This window comes from Falco peregrinus, chromosome 13, assembly GCF_023634155.1.
Source record: "Falco peregrinus isolate bFalPer1 chromosome 13, bFalPer1.pri, whole genome shotgun sequence".
NCBI lineage: Eukaryota > Metazoa > Chordata > Aves > Falconiformes > Falconidae > Falco > Falco peregrinus.
The window spans coordinates 10,229,779-10,256,999 of NC_073733.1; the positions used below are offsets into that span (position 1 = coordinate 10,229,779).

The 27,221-nt window shown below is 39.3% G+C and overlaps 1 protein-coding gene across 3 annotated transcripts in view; it reads right to left on the minus strand.

The window, feature by feature from the left end:
* Positions 1 to 27,221, minus strand: part of AFF2 (ALF transcription elongation factor 2) — a 351,452-nt gene that overhangs the window by 18,393 nt on the left and 305,838 nt on the right. For 2 of the 3 annotated variants that reach the window (XM_055818361.1, XM_055818363.1), the window contains exons 10-19: positions 25,983 to 26,145; positions 24,431 to 25,450; positions 22,128 to 22,252; positions 15,631 to 15,865; positions 13,566 to 13,705; positions 12,945 to 13,008; positions 9,390 to 9,526; positions 6,018 to 6,089; positions 5,562 to 5,655; positions 2,119 to 2,168 (exon numbers count right to left, since the gene is read on the minus strand). In XM_055818361.1, the coding sequence (XP_055674336.1) occupies positions 2,119 to 2,168; positions 5,562 to 5,655; positions 6,018 to 6,089; positions 9,390 to 9,526; positions 12,945 to 13,008; positions 13,566 to 13,705; positions 15,631 to 15,865; positions 22,128 to 22,252; positions 24,431 to 25,450; positions 25,983 to 26,145 (2,100 nt within the window). The remainder of the gene's footprint in view (positions 1 to 2,118; positions 2,169 to 5,561; positions 5,656 to 6,017; positions 6,090 to 9,389; positions 9,527 to 12,944; positions 13,009 to 13,565; positions 13,706 to 15,630; positions 15,866 to 22,127; positions 22,253 to 24,430; positions 25,451 to 25,982; positions 26,146 to 27,221) is intronic. The other variant, XM_055818362.1, reaches the window with a different exon arrangement.

Genomic DNA, 27,221 nt, shown 5'->3' on the forward strand with positions numbered 1-27,221 from the left:
GAGATTTTTGAATGATTTGAGATCCTGAGCAGACTGCACTTCATGGCAATGGATAAGTTTTACTTTGTTAAAAAATAAATAAATTAAGAATATCCTGCTGTCTCCTCTTTCTGAACCAGGCTGCTGATCTGTCTCCAGTGGTGCCATACCCTGATGGTGTTTGGTCTCTGCTCTGTGGTGTGCAACCTCTCTTCCCATCTGGTGCAAAATTGCAGGGGAATAAGAGGAAACTGCAGAGTGAGTAGCCCTGGGGAAGTCAGAGCACACACTGCCAGTGGCAGCACCAGGCCCACGACAATCTTTAGGGCCACCAGGAGACAGGCGAGATATCAGCATCATGGAACAACTCTGAGCCAGCTGGAGAGCTTTTCTTCTGAGACTCCAGAGAGAAGGAATGAGAGACCTGAGTTTGGACTGTGGTCCTTGTGTGCTGGGTCACAGGTGTCACAGTAACACCCGTTAAAACAAGGCCATATCCAGTTTACTTCCTTATCTCCAAAGTTAGTGGGAAGAGGGAAGAGACTGATCAGCTGGGTATTATGTTAGAAGTGATGCTGACCTCAGTGCTGGGTTTTTGCTGCCCACCTTGTGGCCAGACAAGACTCTTCCCCAGTCAAAACCCACTGATTCTAAATCCTGGGCACCTAAACGGCTCCTTTAAATAGCAACAGAGATGTCATCACCTGCAGAGCACACACTTCATAGAGGTCTATTATAGGACAGGAATACAAGGATAACTTCTGGTCCACAAAATTTTTAGGTATAAGCCGCTTCTTAAGGAACAAAAGAGATGTAATGCTCCAGTGGTCTATTTCGGCACTAAAACTTTATGTAAAACTTACTGTATTTTTATTGCAATACAAGGTTTCATTGACATTTAAATGCCTTGACAAACTGGCACATATTGAATAATTTAATTTAGTAGTTGCTTTTCCAATGTTAAAATTATCTTTTCAGGTTTTTTTAAAGTGATTTTGTATTTCACCACTTTGTGTTATAATCTATACTTAAATATCTATATACACATACATATTCAAAATAATTTTGTGTATTTGGAGTGTGTGTATAGATATGTACACCCCAAAATATTTTTAGTTATCTAAGACAATATTTTCCTTTAAGCAAAATACTGGAATTTTTGGTTTTGCACTGATTCAGAACAAAGTCTGTTTGAAAACTTCAGTTCTTTGTGTGCTAAACGTTAACCCCTTCTACTGCTTTATTATTTTGTCTCCTTAGAGTGTCTAGTAGTCCTTTCTTCTTATCAACCACCAGAAAGAGACCATTAACAACAAGCATTTTCACCTAGACTTCAGCCTACTCTAATAAAGAAGGAAAGAAAGGTGAAGTCCTTCCCCTTTGTTTTACCTGTACCTGTATGCGTGGCCAGGAGAAAGGAGCAGGAGGAATGTGTGTCAGGTGGCAACAGACATTGCAAGATTAAGGCAAGGTTGCAGCAGCAATGCACCTTCATTAAACAGCATATCATAACTGCATTACCCTGACTTCATATCTGAGGCAAGGGTGTTTTAACATTAGTATAAAGCCACTGATAATTGGTTGACTAAGTGCCTTCACATTTTCACCACTATTAGGCCTTCAGTTTTATTAAACAGCACTTACCATATATCAATGAAATATTCATTGGTCTTTCATTACTGAACGAATCATTGAAAAATCATTGCAATGAAGGTTAACTTTACTTTGGCTTCCTGAAATGACATGGTACTTGCTAGCTAATTAACAGATATTTTTATGGCCTTCATTTGGCTTGAGAAGCAAACTATCGAAGAATTCAGCACAGACCCACCACAGCTGGTTTTAGACTTAAGGGGGCTTTGCACAAAGATGGAGGTGTGCTGCAGCTCTTCCTTCCCACCCACACGGGTACCTGATTTAGCCAAGGGGGAACCCCTCACCCCACAAGCCCAAGGCAGCTGTAAGATCAATTCTGTAGTGCAGAAGAACATTTTCTACCTGCTACGTATTTGAAACACACCTGTAGCTCCCAAACTACTGAGTCATGGCCTGTCCTTTGCCTTTAGAGGCACCAAATCATTCCCCCCCCTCTTGGAACCACTCGTTCCCAGACAGAAGTACTCAGCGGAAAATACTCACTTTCCATTGCCGCCCCAAGGTGAGGGGGCCTGTGAGGCTTTTGAAGAGTTCTGTAAGTACAAAACCAAAACGTAAATAAAGGTGATTCAAATACATCAATACTGATGACACAAGGCTCAAAACTCCCGGTTTTTGTAGCAAAAGCTACAGTGCACATAGCAGAACAGCTCTGCACATCAGTCCCATAATTAAACGGCTGGTGGAGGATTGGTAGGTTCCAACCAGTAGCTTGAAAGTCACTTGATGAAAGAGGGAATACAGTAAAGTTCAAGTAAAAGCAGTTGTAGTTCACAAAAAAGTGGTTTAATTACCACCAAAACAAAGTTCTTCAGAGTGCAAATGACTTCTTATCTTTAGGAGGACCTTCAATCTTCCAATAAGAAAGAAAAATAATTTGAGTTAATGTCTTAATGAAATCAGTCCCTCCAAGTTGCTAGGGAAGGTGGCTTGGGATTCAGATAGTAGCAGAAATAAAACTTCTAGTAACGATCTGCTTGAATACCCTTATTTTTATGTATTTTATTTGCACAAATTGCTTTTCCTTACCTGCTTACTCATTCTGCCTTTCACGTCTGTGTAGCACCTTGTACAACCCTGTACAAAAAGATTGCCCAGCAACAATAAACCCCAGATTTTTCCAGTCACTCTGACTGGCTGGTAACTTTCTTAGTTCCTACAAAAGGTGGTAGTATCAGGGCTGAAGCTATCTATGTATGCTTTCTGACGACAACCATTTGGAGCTCCCTTGCAAAGAAGTCAGCATGCACTGTGAAAATTCAATCAAATTTTACAACTCCTCTGCAAAGTATTACTGTCATTATTGCGAGAATCATCTGGTTACTGTAAATCACTATTTTGCCTGTGAGGCACAGAGATTCAGTGGAGCACAGAGCAGCCCAGGGCATGGCCCAAGGTCACGCAGCTGACTCTGGGAGCAAAATCCTACCCTTGACTTCTAAAACATGGCTAAACCTGCCGACAGCATTGGCCAAAGCAGAAAACACTGCCCAAACCATGATACTGGCCTTGCCTGTATGTTCCTATACAGCATCCCACTGTGTTTCATTAAAGATGTGAGCATAAAATGGAGTGTTCTGCAATACAAAGCATATGTAGTATATATATTTGCCACCCACTCATATGTAAGAAGGGGGGAGATCCTAAACTCCCCTGGAAAGTCTTCAGGGATGAAGAAGCGGCTTTGATGTTAGTTTCTACTATCTGGGGATCGTTCCTGACAGTATCTGGAGACAAATAGTAGGTCTGCAAGATTAAGACTAGATCTTGATTTGGAGGTGTTATTTGACAATGAAGGTATTTGAAATGTTTTTGCCAATTACTATTGACAACATATTTTCAAAAATATAGAAATCTTGTTCAAACTTCTAGGTGAAATGCATCAAAGGATGCTACTTTTTCTAATCTTAGAAGTTTCATTTCACTTAAAAAATATCATTTTAGTTGTATTTTACATCAAGTTGTCTCTAAATTTCAAAACTACTTCATGATTAAATGGTTATTTTTTGTTTTGAATTGTCAAACCCATCAATTTGAAATTTTTAACTGGATATTAATCAGAACCAGTTCTGTCCACAAATGGTTTCAATTTGGACAAAATGGCATTTGTGAGGAAAAATATGAAAGACAATTCTGCCAACAAATTCCTTTCCAGCTCTGCTGTAAACAGGGTTGCTTTTCAGTTAGAATTGGGCAAAATTTTGAGTAACAACTCTTTTCAAACAGTTAATCTACTTCATTTGTATTAAAAATTATTGCTAGTGAACACAGTGAACATTGGAACATTGTGCAGCAATACAAAGCTAATACATAGTTAATAGCTCTTTTTCTCTTCTCCTCCTATGCCTTTACTACAAAAAGATCCTGAACATATAACCTGTACACACTCAAACACTACTTCTAGCAAATGAGTTACAGTGCCCATAGCACACACACAGTAACATTAGCTGAAATACTCAGCTCCAACTGGATGCCTAAACCCAGCATTCATGATTTGTCTGTTTTATTACATTTTTTTCTTATAATTATTTTTCTCATATTTTCATTTACATTAAAAAACATTTTCTCCTGCGGATGCAGTAAAATGCTGGGAGTAGAAACATGTTCTCCATTGTACCTATTTGCACAGCTAGAGAAAGTAAAGTGTCTTTAAGGGAAGTGAGAACCCCCAACCCTTTTCTTTTCTTTCTTTTTTTTTTTTTTTAAGAAATCATTACTTTCTGCAGAAAAAAGTTTACCAAATTTTTTGTCTAATAACCTTTTTTTTTTTTTTTTTAAGACACTATATACATTCATCCTGGATAAAATCTGAAGCGGTTGGGATACATTTCATGAAAATGCTGAGGCTATAAATGTGTCTAGTTCAAATTTAATTTGTTGCACAAATCCCTGACTGAAAACTCCGTGAGTACAACACAGGCACTGCTAATGACTTCAAGCGAGCCTCAATTTGAGCAGATCAGGAGTAACTACTGAAGTTACAGAGATACACACAGAGGACACCAGCAGTCAGGACTAAGTGGTGGCTGCTAGTGTGATAGTACTGGCGTTTTACAGCAGTAGGACCATTTTATCACCATTCACATGAAAATATTAAAACTGCAGTGTTAAAAGTTTTACTGGTTTGCAGTACTAATATGTCAAAGCCTGGAACAAATTCACAGGGGCTGAAAAAAGCAACAAAAGAAGACTGATGGGCCGACCAGTATAATTACATAATTATAGAATAGTATGTAGTAATAATGTACAAGAATTAATGTATGCTTCAAACAGCATTAACCAGTAAAATATAAATATCAAAACCTTGGCAGAGCTGAAGAAAGAGTCTGTTTCTTAATTTAGAAACAGTGTGGACTTGTCATTCTTACACTGAGTAAACAGCATTTGACAAGGTAAAGGAACACATCACACAATCATGACAATCAGCTGACCTCCACTCAATTGAAGCTAAAGGCAAACCTTCAAGATGTGGATAAGGCAACCTGAAGTTCCATAGAAATAAAAGGAGTAATCTCTGAGTCTGCAATAAGCTTCAGCAAATCTCACAGAATTTAAAATCTAAATTTATCTAACTAAAGCCTAATAATTGCTTTATTATGGTTCATTGGGGGTCAGTTCATAATCATTTGCACATTGAAATCTTGAAAGAATCAGTCTCCTTTATAGAAACTTGCATAAACGTGACATCGTGTTGAGAATAATCTTATGTCAGTAGAATTACTGAGTATGGTCTTTTGAATCAAGTCACTAATCCAAAAATTCCCCAAATCACTCCTGTCCCCACTCCCTGGCAACCATCCTGCCTGCATTTCCCAGGGGAGAGGTTAAATGTGGGGCTTTTAAGTCATGCAGTTATATATCTGAGAGCTCTCAGTACTGGTATGAATTTCATTTCATATCAATAAATTAAAAAGAATAAAGATTACCTTAAAATATTCCATCAAAGATCTGGAGTACTTCATAGCATGGTCCTTCTTTAGTTTAAACATTCTCAAGTAGAGAAGTGATAAGCATCGGTAGCTGTGGTAATTAGGAAAGGATTATGTTAATTCCATTGCTTAATGAAACCTATAAACTGTAAAAAAAAAAAAAAAAAGCTGACCTATATTTTGCAATTTCTGTTCTAAGGTTAGATTTTGAAACATAAGCAAATGGAGAAAGGAAAAAAAAGTGGTCAAAAGCATTAAAATCCCATCTTGATAAGAGTATAAATTAGCAGAATAAATGTTTAGTCAGCTGCTGAAGAAATCCATTAGTTATCCTTTAATAGTTTAATGGAAAACAAGAATAATGATCTTCTGTAAGCTGCTTAAGTAATTCAGTACTTTTAAAGTCCTCCTTAAGATTTTAGCTGCTTCTCTCATCATCGCAATGGGACTTACCATAAAACTGCTAATTTCTTGTCCCCTTCCGTGGCAGAAGAGCCTGTGAAATTCTTGAGTCTCATTGCATACCTTGTCAGAAAGGTGAGGAGAGAAGAAATTGGGAATTAAGATGTTTCCCAGAATACTAGTGACACTGAAAAATAACAGCCACACAGAGATAATCTTCTCTGACTGCAATAGCTAAGGGTCACACTGTTCTGTAATGATGAGATCAATGTAATATTCAACAGAAAGCACCACTTAAAATCTGGAGGGTTAAAGTAAATCATTAACTCATTTTCTGGGCCAAAATGGTAAACTATTCTTGGGCATATAAATGATATCATAACCAGCCATCCAGGCTGAGTCCACAAACGTGTGATGAGTGTTGGACAGAGGCATAAGATCTTGGTCGTATATGTACTGAAGAGTAGAGTAATATATAATAAGGTTTTAGATATATAATACTTTGGGCTTGAATAATACCTTCAAAATCCTTCTTATAAATGCTTCTTCAAAGCTTTTAATATATTTTATATAGAAAATGGTTTTAAATACAGAAAAGGTCATGCTCAAAGCTTTTTAAATTCTTAGGTCCATTAATTTATGAGTGTTGTATACTTGGTCTTCCCTTTCTATTTAATTGCTTCTGTCCAGCATCTGGATGATCAAAGACTGAGTAGTCCTACCTTCTCTCTCTTCCCCTCCCCCCCTCCGCCTCCTTAACTGAGCCCACTCCATTCCATGCATTTAGTCTCTTGAAAATCAATTCATCGCATAAAATCATTGTTCTGAGCCCTAATGCAATTTCACAGGTACTTGTGTTAGAATAAGTAATAGGGTTCAGCGTTGCGTAAGAAAGTTTTAAGGTACCCAGGCAGTCTGGATGAGTTCTCATTTACAAGGAGGTAATGGAGTGCAGGCAGGCAGTGCTGCTCTCGCTCTGCCTTCCTCCCACCACCTCCATCATCAGCCCCCAGCCTGCAGCTGTAGCACACACCACCTGATGTGCTTCCTCCAAGTCCTATCTCATCTGCTCTTTGGTATTGTTCCAGACTGATCAAACACAAAGATAGATGTCTTTTTGGGGATTTTCAGTGTTTCATTAGGGAGCTTAGCATTACCATTAACTTAAAATCCTTTTGCCAGTCAGATGTCTGATATTCCCAACCTCTTTGGTGCTCCACTTGCTTTCACAAATAGGTGTCTGATGCAGATACTCAGGGCAGACACAGCTAATGCAAAAGGGGAAAATGGTGCCTCTGATGAACGGAGGAGTAAAAGTGAGAAAAATCTTCTATTTCTTATCTCACAGTAAAAATATATGTTAACATTAGAAGCCACACTGAGAAAGGGTGCGTGCAGAGCCACTTACTTGGTTTGCGCATTCAGCACCCACTGTAGCCCACAAAAAGTGTGTATTTGTCCATGGAGTTTACTGAACTTGTACCAGACTGCTGATCATCTGGGAAATCACCTTTTCCCATGTCTGACCACTGACAGAAATCAAACGGGCAAACCAGTCTTTCCCTGGCTGCCTAAAAGATGCTGCATACAAGAGCTGATAAGTTAAGCTCTACCTTTGATGGTAGGTGATAGAATTCATCTCATCTGACTTTAGCTATTTAGAAGTTAGAGATCTACTATAACAAATTCCTCCAGATTCATCCATAGCCAAAATCAGTTCAGGTGCTGCTTCCATGCCAAGGTCTATCACGTAGCCTGCAGCAGTCCTGTGCTGATACAGGAGCTTCTGGGAGGAGCAAGGCAGAGGGGCTTCGTATGCTGCTCAGGTGCCTCTGATCACCCCAGCGCTGCAGGATGGAGGGGAGCTGCAGGTATCACACATCTGTGAGCTGCTCCTAGAGCTGCCGTTCTCTGAGTTGTGGTGCACATGTTGTGGCTTTTGAATGAACAAAGATTTTTTTGGTCTGTCCGCCTCTGAACAGACAGACTGCTGGACTGAGGAACACCATTTTCAACTGTGCTGTGTGGTTTTCTTAAAAAATAAAAATAAAGGAGGGCTCCTGCAAAGAAGCATTCATTTCTTTAAAGAATATTTCTTTAAATACATTTTCTCCTGCCATAGAACTGTAGTTGTTTAGTTCAGGACACAAAGTACTGAACTGTCTGTCCACTGCCAGAGTGCGGGAAGAGTTTCAGAAGAGTGGAGCACCTCCTTTTCTTAAGTCCTTTGCTCTCCAAGGGTTTGACTTGGATCGTAAGTGTTGAGTGAACATAACTTTTTGTTGAGTAATCTCTTTAGATTTTCCTCTTCTCTTTATGAAGCATAGAATGTAAAACCACGTTTTTAAATATTGAACAGGCATATTAAGAGCTTCTTAAGATTTGATTCATTTTGTTATGCAAATACCTTCTTACTCTAAATGTACAACATGCATTATTTTTGGCAGTCCCTAATAGCTCATCTGGCATGTTAAAATCCTGCATGTTAAAAAAACCACCTTTGTCATATTAAACCCCAAACATTTAGGGCCTGATTTGTCTCCTTTTCTTTCTCTTGTGTAAATTGTCAATAATTACACTGACATTAATGGTGGTATTCCGAGCATACACTGGGGAAAGCAAAGGTGCATCACAGTGAAGAGGGAAAATCCTGTTGTCCTACTCACAGGTAAATTTAATCCTGCTCGACTTCACTTTGATAATTTGCACAAGGAAAGCAAACAATCCCTTAGTTACTCAGGAGACTATTATTTCTACAGAGCCAACACTATGAAACAGCTATAGGGAACAGTAGCAGATTTTAAAATAATAATTCAGACATTTTATTACTAAGTAAAGGTGCTCTCATCCACATTCTAGCCTATGAGTCTACAAAACTGTATTAAAACTAATTCAGCTGGTTCACATTCCTTTAACATTAAAAAATATACTTTTTAAATGCAATACATGTGGAAAGCTTCCTCTCTGGTTATCATCTTATGTGCCAAGTTTCAGCTTCTTTTTTTTTTTTAACAGCCAAGTTATAAACCTCTAAAACCAGGTTTGTAATAGAAATCCTGATAGACTCACTTTAATGTTTTGAATTATAAAACTACACCTTTTAAGAGACAAGTGTCATTGCCAAACAGTGAAATTACTATACTTTACTTCCACCCACTACATTTCAATTTTAATTTTATGAATATTGCAAATTATAACACTCACATTATAACCTCTAAAGGGGATAATTTATAAAAGCAGTGTCCATCAATTATAAATTTTCCATGACATTAATAAAATGGCAAGAACTAATTATGATGACTTCTGAGATGAAGATGCCTTGGACAAATCATTAATACGTCGAAATGGTATTTTTTAAAACATAGCAGGTTCTAATTATGACTGAAATGAGATGATGAAAATGATCACAGAAAGGACATTAACCTGATGAGTTCCACAGTCTCTGAGTACATGGTGTATGGAGATTTAGCTTCTAATGGATCTCGCTCCATAGCGTTCCCGCACTCGATGAAGGAGAGGGCAGCATCAGCATAATTCACTGCTTTGCCGAACTTCTCCAGCTGAAATGGGAATGACACCATCAAGAAAATCCTTCAGCTTTAATTTCTAGGTAGACAGATCATTATACAAAGCAACGCTAGCATTAGGATAAAAGCAAAGTGAGGCTGGTAGTTAAGAATGAATTCATACATTAATTCAGGTAGGGTCTATGTTTTTACCAAATATTTTCAGGTAGTATATGACCATACCCTCACAGAGGTAGGTCAATGTATGTCCATTGACAGGTATGGATTTAAACAGGCAATGAGGTACACAAAGTATGCTTGAACAAATCCATATTAGGCCGTGATATATGAACTAAGTTTGGATGTCACTATGCAAGGGTTAAGTAACAAGTCCATGCCATTTTTCAGACGTCACACTGTGTTAACTGTTGATCAAAAAAACCCCTCATCACTTATGGTGATGACTGAAAGAGCAGGGAAAAAAAAAAAAGACAAAATATAGCACTGCTAAATATTTTATTTTACTGGGATTTTATTGCAAAAGGTTTTAGTCCTCATAATGGTTGTGATTAAACTGACTTAGACATACTGATTTCTTTTTTTATGTGTAATGAATATTATATATGACATTTTTATAGTAAGTATTTTATAATAGTATTTAACATTTTCAATTTTTGATGGCTGAATTCTACTAATGTGGCATTTGATATAGGAGATCCAATGTACTTTAAATAATTTAAAAATTTCTTAGTATGTCTCTATCAAAATATTTTTGATGCATCTGCATATGTTTTCCATTCACAAAATGGAAGCCTATCATAGCAACATATTAAGCAGAACGTTTAGTATTGGTCCAAGGTAACAGTTTATTTGCCTTTGTGGCTACTTCTAAGTAAACTTATAACTAGTTCCCCCTGCGTACATTTAATTCCAAGTTCTGCTCTTGTGCACAGATTATGTACAAAGCCTTTGTATAATTGACAGGTATTACTTGAACGATCACAAAATGGGAAATACTCCTAAATGTTTTCTCTCTATTTCAATGGCTATTTCTCAGAATAATCTTAAGATTCCTTTACTTCAAGTCTTCCAAAGACAACTTTTCTTGTGGTATAAAACCCCCAAAGAATCTGGCTGCCAGCAGATTTAGTACAGACAGACAGTTTGAGCCAGAAATGGGATCCAGTCCTGCCCTTTGTGCCACGCTGACTCTAGTGGAGTAGGTGGAATAACTCCAGCTCATCACAGCTCAGCTGAGAACAGAACAAGGTGCCCAATTTCTCTTCAATATGGTACAGTCAGCTGCCAGTGCAGCAGCCCATCCAAGTTAGCTGATTCCTTACTGCTATCCCAGACAAAAATAGGTTTTCATGGGGTTGCTCCCATAAGATGCAAAATGCCCTGCCTTTCACCAGAAATCTATTTTCCATACAAGCTCAGGAACTGCATTGCCACAAATCTCATTAACATTTGCTGACACATTTTGAGGTCACATGCATTATCTTTCTAGCCACTGCAACACATCTTTCAGTGCTGCGTGTGCTTTGTCATGTCAGCACCAAGTAACCAGAAGCAATTGTTTCCATAGGACAACTAACACTACGGGATTGCACAGCAAATGTGTTACATGGAGATAATTTGTGTGCAGCTGTATTGGGTGGAAAAAAAACAAAACAAACAAACAAACAAACAAAAAAAGTTGAGACCTAAATAGTGGAAAGAAAAAGCAGACACTTTGTTCATGGGTATTTATGCCTGCCAACATCATACCGGGTGGCCTCACATTCCCATAAGAGCACTCAGGGTGTCAAACTGCATGTGACAGGCAAGGCCTGCCTGTAGGCAGCAGCACGATGTGCTGTGCCTGCTCCTCTTAGTTCTGCTTGAAAAACACCCCTGATTCTGCAAGGCATAGTCAAAGGTAAGAGGATGGGAGGAGACAGGTCAACACTTTCTGAGTGAATCAGGCTGTGGAGGGAAGTGGATTGACATAGCATGTTGAGATCATCAGGAGCCTGAGCCTGTAAATATTTGCTAGCATAGAGCAGGCATCCCTGTGCCAGAACCATGTGTATTTTCTTTAAAGGTCAATCAGCTGTGGGAGGTGTTGTCAGTCTGCTTCTGCCAGCCTTTCCCACCTGCAGATGTCAGGGCTCTGGCTGAACACACTCTGCTGAGTCGGGCTGCAGGAATCAGGGCAGGACACCTCCTGCCAGGGGCAGGTTGGGAGGGACGACTGCTAAATTACTGACAGTCACCGTGGGTTGCCAAAACACTGAACCCACCTCCCACAGAAAACACACTTGGTAACGCTGTGCCCCAAGTCAAAAGGGAGGCCAGAGAGCTGAAGCAGTCAGCTTGACATGTCAAGTCTCCTTGAGCTCACCAACAGCAGAGGGAGAGCTTTTTTTATTTTTACATTTGGATGGTTGGTTTGGTTTTTAAAAACATAACGTGATTGCTTTGGAGGTTTTTTTGGACACACACCTATTTCCAGGCACAAAAATCTCTAATGTGGAATGATATGATATGCATGCAAAAAAACCACAATCAAGACAGTGAGAGGTGAATAATCACCCAGTTCTTTTTCACTCGTGATTTTGAGGGGCAAAGGGAATGGCCACGTTCCATTTTAGACATCCTAGTTTAAATAAATAGAGGAGTCAAGCTCCACTGAGCCTGCCTAAAAGAGCTGCTGTTCTGCACTCCATGTAGCATACAGGAGCAATGACCCTACCCACAAAACAAATGGCTATCAAAGGCACTTCAGTGCTAGCAATAGCTTGGATTGAACAAACTAACAGCATAATCTGTCAGATTAAGCAGTTTTATCAAAAGCAAAACGCTTTGCAAAATTAGGTCAATCTTGCTGGAATTTCATCTGGGATAAAATGAGAGAAAAAGCTTTCCCAACACTGAACTACCTAATTGAAAATTTTTTTGGGAAGAAGTGTGTTGAGCCTTTATTTACTAGCTCAAAAGCATGCAACAAAAATGAATATACGATTTAAAAATCAATTGTTGCAAATTTTAAATATTTGGATCAGAAATCTTCTGATTCTTCTACCACATGATAATGGGGTGGAGGGTGATTTGCCTTTCTTAACTTTCTGTTATGGAATATTTAAACACTTTTGATTTAGGCTCAAAGTGAATAGGAAAACAAATTTCAAATACACATCATCTTTCATGAATTTATTTTACATCCTTCACAAACAGCATGACTGTTGCTCCTGCTCAGAAAAGATACCGACTACTGTAAGGAGCTTCTCTTTTGCGGAAAGAATTGTTAATGGTGCTCAGGGTTTGAATTGTTGTGGACAGTGTGTTTATGGAGTACAATCTGAAGCATGCTTTAGTCAACGAAGAGTTCCTCTTGGTTTCTGAGGCTTTAGATGACATTCAGAATGTACATTTTTGTAACACCCAGCTCCGTAGTGGAAAGAGAAAAAAACCACCTGTGATAACCTACCAATGCATCTGCTTTATGCTTTAACTTCTTAGCCTCTTGCATGTAATAATCCGCATTGTGAAGCCTAAGGAGACAAAATCAATTTTTTCAAGTTGGACAAACATTGTTTGAGAAAATTGCTGTTTCCAAGAAAAATTTTGACATATATGCCCACTTATCTCTTTAAACCTTAACCTGGTATTAAGCTGCTGTGTGCAAAGATATGATGGGTGATCAGAATGTAAAATAATTAGCTGTAGAAACTGGCCACCCAAAGGACCCATTAATGTGTGCTGAACAGAGGAAAAGGAAAAATAATTTAAACTAATATTTAAAAATAAAATATTCTAAATTAAGTATCAGAAATTTCCATTAGAGGAGCCAAAATAAAAAAAATGAAGAAGAATTACCATGAACCAACATTCATGATCTGAAAACATTTATCAACAGAGTCTTCATTAATCAGTGACAACAGTTCATTTGTAATGATTAAAACTGTGCTTGCCTTTGTGCAGCACTATCCACACAGGTGCCCAATGCTAGTGTTATAATCAAAGATAGTCTTTTTCACTGGGAGCTCTGCTGGCATGAAAATCCCAACTACATAACATGCAGCCAGCACAGAGATCCAATAATACTCACACATCATCAAATGTTATTTTAGGTCTTCTGGGCTCAGAATTCCCATTGGAAAGTGTTGGCATTGCAGACCAGATGTCTGTTTCTAGATGGCTGGTGTCAAGAAGAGTGTTGGCTGTTGGTGTGTTGTGCGATTCTTCCTCCTAGAAATAAAGGACTATTAACTCTTCGTAGTTCAATCAAACACCTTCTAACAATATTAGTGCTCACACGCACCCCTCCAAAGAAACCCCAAACAAACAAAGGGCCAAGGCACAGAGCAGTACTCACATATACCCAACAACATCCAAGTTACCTCACAAAACCATGCTTCCATCCTTTATAACATAAGCCCATTATATTAATTAGACAATATGACTCTACCTCTGACCCTTCACTTGAACTCATTAACCTATACTCTTAGGTGAAGTCAGCCTGGATACCACAATGTTACTGCCTGGAGACACTGGTTAAAGCAAATGTGGGGAAATCTAATGCAGAAGGGCTGGATGTATATCCACCTTCAAGGTATATCACATAAAGTAACCTTTTTTTCTATATTATTAATAGTTAACTGTAAGGTGTCTGAAAAGTCTGCTTGGATTTTGAGCAAGGAATGGTTTCCTCACCCTACACAGGACAGAGAAAAGGATGGAAAGCAGAAGTAAGGAGTTTCGACTTTCCATTGATTAAAACCAGAAGCGTAACAGAAGGTTTTAAATCAGGCAACTGCAACTTGCAACCTAGGTCCACAAACTGATAAACTAAATTACAGATTAACCAATGAACTAGGGAAAAAATTCTAACATATTTCAGAAGACAAATATTTCATGTATTAGGATAATAAAAAACCAAAGGATAAATCTGACTAGAGATGCTGGGAGTGAGAGGAAGTGGCCCTGCTGTTTACATAGCATTGTTTATTTGCTGACATATGCAGTTCATTTTGGCATTGATTTCAGTTGAAGGCATGTGTATTACTCTCGCAGCTTGAAGTGACACAATGATATCAGAAAGCAACAGGGATGAATGAATAAGGTGAAGTGATTTGTCACCTACGATCCAATGCAACTTGTGAGTTTTACTATTACAGTGCATGGTAACAGCCTCTCACAAAGCAGCGAACTATGAAAATTGGGGCTATGCATGTCCTTTTTTGTGGCAGAACCTTCTTCTTGTCTTTTAATTTTGACAGTGATACTAAGATACATTTTGATACTGTACATATATAGTTTGATAATGATATGTTTGAAACTCTAGAGGGAGGGCTATTTTCAAAAATGGACCAAACCCCTGAAGTTTCCCTGTTTAATCTAAAAGATGACAAGCTGATGTGAAATTTTACTATGCAGCTTCTAGTTTTGGCTCTTTTTTCATGTATTTTCAGTCAAAAAAAATCTGAATTTGGTGAAAAGCAAGTAAGAAAGAATTGTCTCTGTGAAAACCTTTCACGGCGAGATGGCCCAAACAAAATGATTTTTTTTTTTTTGGCAGGAAAAAAAACCCAAACCTATTTACATGGCTTCTAAAAGCTTACATACATAATTCATGGATAGAGGTGTAAATAAACCTTACTGCTGGAAGCTGGGAGTCTGCAAACCTGTGAGAAGATATTTCCTTGTGAAGTGTGCTATGGACAGGTAGCTTTTTGTTAGGTTTTTGTTGTCTGTTTAGTTTGGGCCACAATATTCAGTATACCTACAGTGCTTAATTCTAGCTGAGAATTTGCAGTAATTATTCAGGTGATGAATACCAAAATTCTTGAAGTTTTATTTTCAAAATGTGTGGTGTTGTAGTTACAGAGTTAAGGGAGTAACTGCAGTTACTTGGTGGCTGCAGGGGCTCTCCTCCAGGTGTTTCAGGGAGCAAAACACAATGCCAGGTAGATGCCTAATGCTGATGTAAAAATGGAACCTGCAAGAATTACTTATGCCCAGCTCTGCAAAGATCCACTCCTTGCTGCCCTGAGTGAGGCTACATACATAAGCATTTGAAAATAGATATTGGGGGAAAAAAAATCAAACAGAACAAAGCTAAGTTAATTTTATTTTATCTCGTTCACTTCCAGCAACTGAAGTTGGTTACTTACACAGATTCCTTTGGGGTTAGAGGAGGATTTATTTTCATTCTTTCTGTGTTTAGAAACAGAGGAGGAAGAGCTGCTGGTCTGAGAGGTGTTTGTGGTGTTGGTCTCTTGGCTGAAGGAGCTGTTGTCACTGCTGTGCCGCCGGTGCACAGGCTCATCCAAGAGGGGGGATAATGGAGGAGGGAACAGCTTCTCTTCTCTTTTCTTTGCCACCTTCTTGACCGAGCTACCGCTGCTCCTGGGACACAGATAAGAACCAGTTGCATTTTCAAGAACCTTGGTTAATCCTCCATGGCACAAAGCTCTAGATTTTATTTACTGAGAAGCCAGCTCTGCCCTCAAATAGGTCCTGCAGTCCCCATGTCCTAGGAGCTAAGTCAAAAGGGGACTGGCAGTGATAACAGAAGAGCCACCTTCTGCCTTTTCAATGGCTGCAGAAACCTCCTGCTTTGGAGGACGACTTCCAGTGCATTAGTACAAATTGCACCCAATTTAAATGCTAATTTGAGTCAGTCTTCATTTGAGAGGTCACAGAGGTTCTGACTCAGCAAAGTGCTGGAAAGTTTTATGCATGGGGTTAGTTCCTTTGACATCAAGTATGATTATTTATGTGTTTAACATTAAGCACCTTTTATAAAGGTGGATTAGGGCCCACATAAGCAACCTTTGCAAAAACACATACTAGCACGTGGCATGTGAACAACAACAACAAAAAATTATAATAACTACAAAAGGATCACTATAACAAGATAATAATTATTTGACCTCTAGAATAAAACCATTGTTCAACACTATATTAAAATGATACGTTGTAGATGGCAAAAGCCCTTGAGCAAATATCGGTTGATGAATTGAACGTGATTCAGAAAATGAATGTGGTTTTGACATGAAAGCTCAAGTAATAGGATAATCTATTGTCTGTTTTATGTACAGAAATTGTTAGCTGGCTAGAAATGGCAGCTGTGGTACACAGTAAACCCAAAAAACCCTGCTAGACCTTTCTCCTCTCAAATCCATCAAAAAGGAAAACCCAACACCCCACAGACTGTTTAACATGCTAATCTACTAATAGATTTTTATTTTAGGTACTGTCCTAGTTCAGTCAATGAAGATAACCTCAATTTTAATCTTTTGTTAGACACCTAATATTGCACTACACGATCATTTGCTTTTCATGATTATTGACTAAAATTTCAATAACAAATTAAGTCAACAAGAATTTATGTTTTGTTCCCAGTCACTCTCAGTCAGTGTCAGGAATTATAGATCTATTTTGCCATAAACAAGGGGAAGAAGAGAAGGTAACCCAAGTTTCCTTACTCCTCATTTTGGAGCTTGCTCTCATTCTAGTCTGACCTCTTTTGCAGTTTCACCAACAGCATCAATATCTCCACCTGCTTTGATCATTTGAACCTTTGGTGATACAAAAATATTTTAGCCTGTCTGTGATATCACATAGTGAAATCAAACTCCCCATGTTTCAGGTTTTATACTCAACTCCTCTACTCAAAACTATTTTAATTCGACTGAAGCAGAGTTAAAAATATCTTATTTGAAACTCTCTGATATTAAAGATCGTCAGACTAAAGAAAAAAAAATGAGCACAGAATTCATATTGCCTTACAGTAGGACAGATATGGATGCAGTCCTGCTCAAAAAACACATGGGCCTGAAGAAGATCAAAGGAAAGCAAACATGTAGGAAGAGACTGTCGATTCTTCAAGGAGACTGATTTTATGCACATGTGGTCCTGTAATATGTCCTCTAAAAAGTTTGCATTCAAAGCCCACTCTGTTAGCTTTCTTACCCCAAAAGGGCATTTTGGAACCCAGACAAGTTACCATAGCTATAGCACAATAATCCTCTGAACTTTTTCCAGAGGAAAGTTTTCCAAAGGAGGGTAAGCAGTGCCCCAAGAAAGCATGCACATGTTACTGGATTATACAGAAGCAAATCAGACACAGTTAATGAAATACCCAGGAGCAGAATTCACACCCTCTGCCTCCCGAACAAATTGTCCTACACAAGGAACCCTGAACATGCATATAAGGGTGGGAGCACAGAGCGAAGTGCTCCTTCATGCCCCTGTGCACAGTTGTGTGCAGCTCTTCTTTATCCCTGGTACAGCTTTGCAAAGGGAAGAGCAACTGAGTCTGCCAAATCTGTCTCAAAAGCACCTGAAGAAAACCTGAATGAGAGCCACTGGCCAAGTCCTCTTTAGGATCTGACCCTGCATCACTACATGAGGCTCCTCAGCACATCTGTGGCTATTTGCAGGGCTAATGCAGGACTCTGTCACTTGTACAGTCTACCACTGCATGGGGGAATTTAAGGCACATATAAAGCAATCAAAGCAACATTTCACAGCTGCTACACGGAAGTGGAGGGATTAAGAAAGCAGTGCAAGAAAAAAATAAGAAGACTGGAAGGTACCATAGTTAAAACTTCAAACTTCAAAACTTAAAACTTCACTAGATCATCTTTGGGCTCAAATATAAGATGGGGCAAACTGAGATATAGCTGCAGCTACTCAGCTCTGGCACACAAGTCATTCTATGCGTGGGAAGACTTAACCCCAAAGGGAAATACATTTGAGGATACTTTTTTTTCTATGTAACTCAAATTAAAAAAAACCCAAAACAACCAAACAACAACCCAACAATATTTTATGGCTATAATCCTGTCTGGGTGTTTTCCTTTTTTTTTTCTTTTTTCTTCTCTCTCCCCCCCTTTTTTTTTTTCCTCTCCCTATTGCCCACTTAATCCTATGAGGTTTTGCAGAAATTAAGTTGACAATTTATTTAGCAATGTTCCCTCCCTCAGACTTACACCAAAGCATTTATGTTAACAATAACCTCCATGAAATAGGTTGTTACCAGCAGTTAACCAGATTGTCACTTTGCTTTGGGCTGTTAATGGCCTAAGAAACTGGTCTTTGATTGCAGTAATCGCTAATTTTGAATGAATTTATTGCAATAATTACTGAGACTCAGTGGTTTAATTTGCTGACATGATTGTTAGTTTAAGTATATTTAAAATCTAGGGAGAAACACAATAAAAGTGCAAGGAAAAAATACAAGCTGAACTGATGGTCTTGTGGCTACAGGGTTTTAATCTTTGTGTCCAAAAAGACCAGTTATCAAGGAATGAGAAGGCTCCCCATCTGCTTTTTTTTTTTTTTTTTTTTTCTTTTCCCAACCTGATTTCTTTTAGGGCAGAAAGCAAGGAAGCAGGCAACAAGAGGTCAGTGCATGAAGGAGAGAGAATTTCCATCTGCTCTCACAGTTCAAGCTGCCTTTCCTTGCCCTTTTTTTATCCACTCCTTGCGGTATGCAGTGGTATCTCTGGCCTATTAGTGAGACAAAGCCATTGTCTATACCAATCACTTGGCTTTCTTTTGCCTCTGCTCTCCCTGTCCACAATGAAATGCTGCACATTGACGGTGTATCTGATTTTCTGCAGGGGGTTAGCAAGGAAAGGTCACCCCCGCAATAGCCTGGACCATATGGCAGCAACTGAATGAAGCTGAAGTCATTGTCCTAGATGTGAAGGCTGCCTTTGCCATGAAGGAACCCCAATGAACGCTGTTGTGACTACCCGAGGGATGGGCTAATATATGTTGCCAAGTACAGGTGCATCTTTTACTAAAGGTCAAATAAAAGGGAACAGGAAATCTTGAAAAACAGGCTGAAATGCTTGCCTCAGACTTCCAGCACGCCTGTTGGTCGGCAGGCGTGTTTCACTGATATGAGCTTAGTTTGAAATTCACTCACAGTTTGCATCAGCAATTAACTCTCTGTGTTGTTACAAACTGCCAAACGTTGGCGAAGAGTGCTCTGTTTGGATTGGGTCTACCAATCAGGTATTCAGATATAAATGGTATTCAGCAGTACATACAATTAATGCTTAAATTAAAATTGCTCTGGCAAGCAAGTAAATACATAAATAATCCTCTGCTGCAAAGTGGGCAGCTGATTTGACAAAAATCCAGCTACACAGCAGTGTTTCAATGTATTACTATGAATTACTTGGACAAAACACAGTATCATTTATTCCTTCCTTTGGTATGAAATATCAGAAATAAGGAAAATACAGTGGCAATAGTTTGAATAATTATATTTTAAGTGTCATATCAGATTTAGGAAAATGCATCAGCCCCCGAGAGTGTGTGAGGGAAGGAACAAACACAGAGATAACTAGTTGGCTATGCAATGATTATAAAATGTGAACTGGCTTTTTGGTTGTGTGTATGACTTTGAAGTTCACAACTGGCCATTTGAAATTTCTACATGCAAATTGTACATGCAGTCATAGAAGCTTGTGGAAATTAGGCATATAATTGCCCATATTAGACATGTAACCCTTTAAAAATTAATTGTGCATCTTTCCTTGCTTTATTGAGCCCATATATTTAGGGAAGGGGTATGAGAGAAATGTATTCAAATGCCTAAACCACAGATATGCAGCCAGTGGGAGCTGCAAAAGCACAGGTGTGGCCTGTCTTTCACTGATTCCTCCAGATTCCTGAATGCCTCCAAATTTTGGCCTGGAGATCACAGTCTTTCTGTCAAAACACTCTTGTATCTATGAAAAAGCCCAGTAAAAGTCTCTGAAGTCTGCCTTGGGGAATTTGGCTTGTTGGCACAGGGATCAAATTCTAACAGGAGAGATCTAAGGTTCCTCCCAAGTGAGAACACCCACCATGAGCAGTAACACCTTCTTAATGGATGAACATCATCATCACACCTACAGCTGAATCACCCTCATGTCTCAAAGTCCTTATGTAAAGACTTAGGAGTTCTGAAAGAAAATACAGAACCTTTGGGAATAAAGGAGCAAAGGGCAAAGCCTGTCTTTCAACCTTTTACCACTGAAGTGTTATTTTCCCCCATGTCCTTGAACAGTGTACTTTCAGCTTTCCCTTTCTTTTGCCTCCCCTTATAACTCAACTTAACCCTCTGGAGAGTAGAACTGCTTGAAAACAATCTGGGGCTCTCCAGAAATTTGTCATCACACAGTTCAGCCAGCTCCCTAATCTTCCGGGAAATAAGTTGATCTACATTCAGTTGCATGTCTCTGGGAGCTGAAGACCTGCATTATCAAACAATATTGCATTTATTTCAAGCGAATGCAGAAAACACTAATAACAAATGCAGTGTGATCCAGGACTCCATCACTGTAGTGGAAAAGAAGTCAGAAAATTTTGCTTCAAAACTTGAGGCAGATGAGAGGAAAAGCTAGCATATGGAAATAACTATTGATGGACACAATTATATTTTAACAGACAATACCAAAGGCTTGAAAGCTCTGAGGAATCAAATTAATGACCTGGAAAACAAGCTCAAATTAAGAAACATCAGGTTGGGGGTGGATCCTTAGGGCTTGCTGGTGACAAGAATAGAAAGGTTTTTTTTAATGATTGCAGAGGTGTTGGGGATGGATAATCCTGGATTCCCTCTGCAATATATCTCTGCTCACTGTATTTCTAGCAATGACAATCAGGCAACACCCATCATGATGTTTATCAAACGTGCAACATGTTACAGATCACATGGTAATTCTCAACTCTGCTGCCTTTTCCAGACTCCAGCTTCGATTTTCTCAGTTGTAGAATGAGGCATTAGTTCAAGGACTGAAGTTACTCTGTAATTACACCAGTATAAATAAAATGATGCTCAACCTTCTTTATGGATTTTAAAATTTGTGTATTTCATTTCATAAATGATTTTTGAACTTCATCTAAATTTAAGTACTACCACAATCAAATTGTTTCCTGAAGCACATTGTGGGTTTTGTTCTTTGCTTGTCCTAGTGCAAAGCACAAAGAAGTGCCTCATCTCACAAAATTGATGACAGAAGGGAATTGGACTCTTTGGTTATTTATAGAATGTTAATCTTGTGATTATACTAATCAGAATCATTATTTACGTGGCACCTGTTTGCTCAAGCATTATAGCCTTCTCTCAAAGACATTCTGAAAGGCACAAACTATTTGATTATATGTCTGCTGAAATAAAAAGCATGTATGTCTGAAACATTTAGGATGGTCACCCCTGGCACTGCTGCATACACAGTTAAAGAATAAAAGCCACTGAAGTGGATGGCAAAGTCACTATTTTGTTCAATAAAACTGAGAACTGTCTCTTATGAAAATGAATTCAACAAAATAAATTCCAGGCAATCAAATAAAGTTCACTTTTAGTAGGATTCTCTGGCCATAGAAGTTAAGGATGATAAGGGCAAGAAAGAAAATTGAAAGGATGCAGTTTGGGGGTAGAAGAGTACACCAGGATTGTGGTGGCACTCTAAATTCCTAGTCCCCTCAGAAGGATGAATGAATCTCAAAACCATGTGGATCCTCTTCCTGATGGATGGGAATAGCAATGCTGGGTCACTTATGCTTATGGGCTGTAAACCCCATCTGGCTCTACAGCAAAGACATTTGTAGAACAGTACTGTGAAATCCCTTGTGAATGTTATGTGGAAAAAAAAGAACTTACTCTTTAGTGCTGGTTAATCTGTGATTCGGTATTGGAGAGATACAAGGTGGGAGCAGGCATGAAGCTGAAGGGTCCTCCAGGCGCTGCTTCTTGCTTTCAACAAAGGTATCCAGGCTTTCTGTCTGCTTTAATAAAAAAGGTGGAGCTTAACAGATCCAGCATCTATGCACAATTTCACTTGCCATTAAGAGGAGCTCAGGAATCTCAGTGTATTTCCTTTACAGTAGCAGCAGTTAAAATACTGGTCTAAGAGCAGTGAAAGTCACCTGAAATCAGGGCTAAACATGCTCCAAACACATGACATGAAGTTATATAACAAGTGACATAACCAGATAATTAGGAAGCAAAATGCCTCATGTGCTATAGCTTTCTTCTGTAGTGCACTGGAATTTAATTAATAATTCAGATGGAATGACTTGATAGCACCAAATCTTACTCGAGTAAATAGCTTTTACTCATTGACTTAATGGAAGTTGATGGGAAAACTTCCTTGAGTAAGTATTCCTCACAGGACTAAAAGGCTACAGGACTGAGCTGGGGTAGTCATTAACGGTGATAGCTGGTTTAAAATTTGCTTTGAAAGATTCCCTGATGCATGACTTTTGTGCCTGAACTAGGATGATACAAGCAAAGCTGATTACTGCTCTGTCACTGGAACCTTCATATCAGCCTTCAAGCCCACAAGTAGATGGCTAAAATAAATCTTTTAATAGCATGAATTAGAATCACAAATCAGGCTCTCCCTACCCTGTTTTAACTGTTGATATACCCTCAAGTCATCCTAATTGGTTTGTTTCCCCCTTGGGTAGCAGGGAACAATCATACAGCAACTGAACGGGCTGTTTCAGAGCGTAGCTGGTGTTTGTACAGTCCCAGAGTGAGATTCTTCATTTTGTTACTTTCTGATTCAAAGTCCCAGCTAATGAATTTATGAAGTTCCAGCTTTCATAGAACCCTGTTTTGCTTTGGGTTTTTTTGTTTGTTTGTTTTTTGTTTTGGGTTGGTTTTTTTTTTCCGGGCAGTCCTCAGTTTAGTTGCCAATACTGTACTCGTTGTTTTAGCCGAGACACCTTCTTCATCACACTGACACTCCACTAAGTTAGCTAGCAAGGTTTTCTGTATAATTAATATGCACTCTGGTATACTTATACATACACGTAAGCATGGACACTTATACATCCCTTCCCTTTCTAGTCTTTTCTCCTTCTTTCTTATATCTGTGCCTTTAGTATACAGCTAGACTATAAACTAAATAAAAACCTGCTGAGTTTACTTATGTGATTATTTCCACTTAATTCAACAGGGAAGGAGCCAGTGCAGTGACTCATGTAGGCAGGGGTGCAGACCCTGTGTCTGTCTGGCATTGTTTGTCTTTGTCTTGTGTTAACTCTCTCATACCACTGGACTGCTCAAACTCAGGATTTCAAGAAGTCCACTAGAAGAGACAGCTGAAGTCACATTCCCAATAATTTATAAAATTTGGGGTAAAAAACACCATACGCTATGACGACTTCTCACAGACAGAGCAGAGCACAACGATTTCAGCTGGAAAAACTGACTACAAAAATTCATTTATGATATAAAACTTCAGTTTCTTTTCTGAAAACACATTTAGTTTGAAGTGCACTGTCATATCCCACAAGATAGGATACCCTTGGGCATAAATAACATAAAACACATGATAAAACATAATGCCTTAAATCAAAATGTATTTGCTTTTTCAGGTAGCTTTGTAGAGAAAACAGCCAGTTAAGCAAATGGTATTTCTATGAACCACATTTGTTTATACAGCAAAACAATATAAAGACTAAATTCACCAGAAGCATAAGCAAGCACCATCCCATTGAATTTAATTAAGCTACGCCTGTTTAAGCCAGTGGTGAAAATGCCTTAATTCTGCAGACAATAAACCCCTGCCTTCCAAATAAAAGTCACATTTTTTAGGTATGGCTGAACCTATAGTAATACAAACTCATCATTGGGAATCTTTCTGCAGATTAAAGAACACTGGAAATTAATGGGTAAGTGAGCAAATACAGTGAAAACGCTTGTAAGACAAATCTCAAAAAGAATACACTATTCATTGATTTTGTCAGTTGGATATTTTTTTTTTTACTAGTTTCTGGTGTTAATTTGTAACATACTGGTAAATGCATGTCCTTTGTGAAAACAGTAAAGGCTTAGTGTTACGGTGCCTCCTTACAGCTCTGCTGCGGGTGCAGTGAGGAATCACTGACTACGGTCCTGACCTCGAAGATGCATGGAAACTCAGTGTTTTTCTTCAAATGATGAAAATTACTTACCTTGTGTTTCCTTTTGGATTTTGTGGGTGGTTTTTCAGCTGCTGGGGTAGGGGACTCTCGAGATGGTCGCCTGTGTTTCACATTTGCCTCTCTTGGTTCACTTTTCACAGACGTGGTCTCGAAAGGCTCTTGTCCAGGTATCCTAGAGAGTAAACTAAGGTCTATTTTCACCCACAGAGATTTGACTTCTTCATATTCTCTCAGTGGGGACAGAAGTTCATTTTGTACAATTGGGATAGGAGAAAAGAGCTGCTCCTCCAGGTCATTGCTGGTCTGGTCAATGGATGTGTTGCTGCCATTGCTGGTTAAACTACTTACGCTGAGGATGTTACTGCCAGAGTCCTTCACTTTGACACCGTTGCCAGACCCAGTGCAGGCTGGCAATACCTTAGCCTGCAAGCTCTCCTCCTGGTCTGTGTTTGAGTCAGAAGTAGATGAATCTGTTTCAATGAATTCCCGGGATTTGGGGACAATTTTGCTGGGGCCTCTGTACTTTTTCTTCTCTGAAGTGAGACCTGTGCTAGTTCGTGGTTCTTTCCTTGGAGCAGTCTTCCCAACTGCTGCTTTAGTTCGAACCTTTGGCTGCTCGGGGGGTTCCTGTGTGTCTTTTTCTTTGGGAGTGTTGCTGGTATTATTTGGTTTGGGCCAGTTATACTCTTCTACACTGGAAGTCCTTTCTACCTTTTTGGGTTGCTTTTTCCCAGTAGTCCTTTGTGAAGTTGGCTCATTATGAGCTGGTGACTTCTGCTTGGAGCTTTTTGCCTCTGGGGTTTTCTGGGCAACCCGCGGTTTGGCTTTCTCTCGGATGGGACTAAGGATCGCCCGGTCTTTGGAATCGGTCGGGGGCAGGCTGCTGTTGAGCTTCCCTTTGTTTGGCCCTTCGGCCTGCTGGTTGCTCTGGGCCTGGGCACCACTCTCGCTGTGAGGCTCATTCTGATTGTTGATGATGGTCTTGTTGTGGGGGTTAACTTTATTTAGCCATTTATCCAGCTGCCATTTGTTTGTTGAGGGAGGTTCAGGCTGCAGTTTGAAGAATGACAGGGAACAAATCTCAGACAGAAGCAATGCTTTTCCCTTTAAATGAGAACGTTTTTAACGTACCCTTTTATTTCAGTCAACTAGTGGTGACTGCTACTTTTATGGGAGAATTTATGGAGTATTTATGGTTAATTAGGCTTCCTTATCTGGTTTACAATGTGGCCCTGGAGAAATTTAATACAACTAAAAAGTTTAGCTAGTCCCTGAAGACACATTTTTGTCACGTTGCTTTTCCTTAGTCCCAGATGAATACTGTGTCAATAAAATCTTCTCTAGCTACTGGCAAAAATCTAAATATTTCTTTAAAGCAATTCAAATGTAGGCCAGAAGGATTCTTCCAAAAGCTAGAATGAGTATGTGGGTCATACACATAAAACTGTAAAGTACAAAAAAAGTCGACAACATCAAACAGCACAGAACTCCAACATTTTCCTAACAGGGAGCAGGATTTCACTCCCTTCCACTCTTTCCCCTCTAAGGCCCCACTGGGAGGGAACTGGGAGCGTGGCTTTACCTCCGGTGTGGCACTGCGTGACTCCTCGTTGCACTCACTGTCGCTGGAGCTGCTCTCGCTGTCGGAGTCGGACTCAGAACTGCTCTCGGACTCACTGGAACTCCCAGAGCCGCCGCTGGAATGGGCCAAGCTGGTTGTGTGTGCCACCGGCACTGGCAGGCTGCTGTAGGGAGAAGATCCTCTTGTGTCAGTATCTGCCTGTCTTTTTTAAAGTGTTGCCTTGTGGGGAGCCACCCAGGGAACCCTGTTGCTGCTGACTTTCCGCAGGGTCAGCTCCCCCCCCTGCAGTACAGACCCAGCGATAGCTCCTGCAGCCATGCCACAGCACAGCCACCAAAGGGGCCGGCTGGGTTTATGCTTCATGGCACACACTGATACTGGTGTTAATAGCATCACCATCACCCTTCAAATGAGAAACACTTCAGTGTCACAAGCCTGAGCTTATTAGCCCAATGACTGCGAAAACTAACAATCACACTTAAATAATTCATTAATGGAATCATGGTTTCTTCATTTTTTCCTGGTTCATTTATAATTTATGATCAAAGGAAGGACATCAGGCAACTAATATTGGACAGGGCATTTTAAAATTTAATTTTAATGAATACTTTTACACTGTGGCATACAAAAACTACGTGTTTTTGACAAATCTCCAGAGACTACCCAAGAAATTTTTATTTATAGCTGTTTTTCTCTCATGTTTATGATAATGCAGTGAGAAAATGGCATTCAGGCTGAAAATAAGCCTCTCTGTGAAATCTATTTTTCTGCGTGTTCAACTGTCCTCCAAGATGTATTTATTAGCAGTGCACTGGGTGTCATTGTTTTTCCTCAGCATTTATTTCTAAATTGAGAGGTTGGCTGACCCCCGTTTTTAGCACTACAGAATTCTGCCAGTCTGAGTCTTTACAAATTCATCTTTAATTTCAACTTTTTTTGTCAGGGAGATAACCGTAAGGTTTTATGTCTCTTCAGCTGATCTATACAGAGACTTTTTGATGATTGATTTTAAATTTGTGAAGCTGACAAAGCAAAGTGTTTGAAAATTGACACCATTTGCTGGTACTTCTTTATGGATATTCAATACTTCACCTTAATATATCATCTGCTGTGTGTGTCCCGTATTGAGTGATCCAGAGATGCTTAGAAATTGTAATACAGCTTTGACTTCATTTCTATTTCCTTTTCTGCTTTCCTCTGAGAAGGATTCAGGTAAGCCAGGTACATGCCCTCCTTCCC